The sequence below is a fragment of the Triticum dicoccoides genome, chromosome 3A, assembly GCF_002162155.2.
Source record: "Triticum dicoccoides isolate Atlit2015 ecotype Zavitan chromosome 3A, WEW_v2.0, whole genome shotgun sequence".
Lineage (NCBI taxonomy): Eukaryota > Viridiplantae > Streptophyta > Magnoliopsida > Poales > Poaceae > Triticum > Triticum dicoccoides.
In genome coordinates, this window is record NC_041384.1 from 734,849,472 (window position 1) to 734,851,093 (window position 1,622).

General features: G+C 40.8%; 1 protein-coding gene across 1 annotated transcript in view; it reads right to left on the reverse strand.

Moving 5' to 3' along the window:
• LOC119273571 (polyubiquitin-like) overlaps window positions 1-1,622 on the reverse strand; it is a 14,765-nt gene extending 13,143 nt beyond the window's left edge. The window contains exon 1 of the mRNA XM_037554688.1: window positions 1,140-1,622. Within this exon, the coding sequence (XP_037410585.1) occupies window positions 1,140-1,607 (468 nt within the window). The 5' untranslated portion in view covers window positions 1,608-1,622. The remainder of the gene's footprint in view (window positions 1-1,139) is intronic.

The window sequence follows — 1,622 nt, forward strand, 5'->3', positions numbered from 1 at the left end:
TTCCTATATGACGCAAAATGCATCATATAGGAGGTCCTCTGCCAAACGATTTATGGGGAACATACTGATAAATCGAGCCTATTCCTAACACTGTGTATTTGTGTTTGCAGATCTTGTTATGTAATATGTACAGTTGTCCTTTTTTCTGTCATTGTACAAGGATTCAAAGGAAAGGAATCAAGGTAATACTTTTGTCCAATATTATTTTTTATTGAAAATAGCATATTTTAGTGCTGAAAACTTGAGATTTGAAAAAAAGGCCAAATAATAGTCAACCGATAAAATCGATTAATCGTCTGATTTCTGATTAATCATTAATCCACAGCCGATCGAGATATAACGATAAGTGATATCCTCAACGGTATATACTACCGATGTAGGGTCTCCGCGCGAGTAGCAACGTTTTTCGAATGACATTACCAGGCTTTTTCCTACTATTGTACTCCCTCTGTCCGAAAATACTTGTCATCAAAATGGATAAAAAGAGATGTATCTAGAACTAAAACACGTCTAGATACATCCCCTTTTATCCATTTTGATGACAAGTATTTCTGGACGGAGGGAGTAACAGGTAACACATCCGTACTTGAAAGCAACAAGATTGGAGCAACATATACTAATAGTAGTAGAATTATAGTTTTTACTAATAAGTCACAACAGACCGCTAATGTCAGCTGGATGGAAGACTCCAGCAAAAATAAAACTAGTGGTTGGACAGCCATCCATGCATCTCAACCACCACGAAGGCGTAAACTCTCCCTAGAGGGGAGAATATCTAGTGATACCAGACCTTAAATGCTCCCATGATACTATTTCAAAAAACTTAATTTTAAATGCTTCAAAAAATTGTGAGATAAATCATGAATGTTCATAAGGTATGTGTCAACAGCACCTAAAAATTTCAGCTTCAAATTCGAAATGCACATTGAGAAACAAAAAAGACAAATCCAGATGTGAATAGGCTTTTGTCTTTTTGTGACACTATTCATGCTAGATTTTTCATTTTTGTTTCTTAATGTGTTTTTCGAATTTGGATCTGATTTTTAAAGGGGTTGTAGTCACATATGCTGTGAACATCTAAAATTGATTTTCCAAAATTGGTATCACGGGAGCATTTAGTGTGTGGTATCACCTGATACTCTCCCTAGAGTCAAATGAAGGGTGCAATGCTTTGTAATCTTGGAGTCCGCCAAGGTGCGCCCTCCCTCCAGCTGCCTGCCAGCAAAGATGAGGCGTTGCACATTCGGGAAAGGGGCGTGGTTCCTCTCATAGATCTTCACCTTGACACTATCGACGGTGTCCGAGCTCCCAACCTGGAGAGTGATGGTCTTCCTAGTTATCCCCTTCACGAAGATCTGCATCATGTGTCCTCTCGGAATACATGGGAGGAGGACAAGGAGTATCGTGGACTCCATGCATATGTTGTGGTCTGCCAAGGTGCGGTTCCCGTTCTCTAGACGCTTGCCGGCGAAGAGGAGGCACTGCTGATCTACAGGAAAGCCCTTGAGGCGATAGATCTTGGCCTTCACGCTGTCGATAGTGTCTAGGCTGTTGAAGTCAAGGTCGATGGTGTTGCCCATCAGCGTCTCCATCACGTGGATCTGCATCTTCTCTTCAAGGTC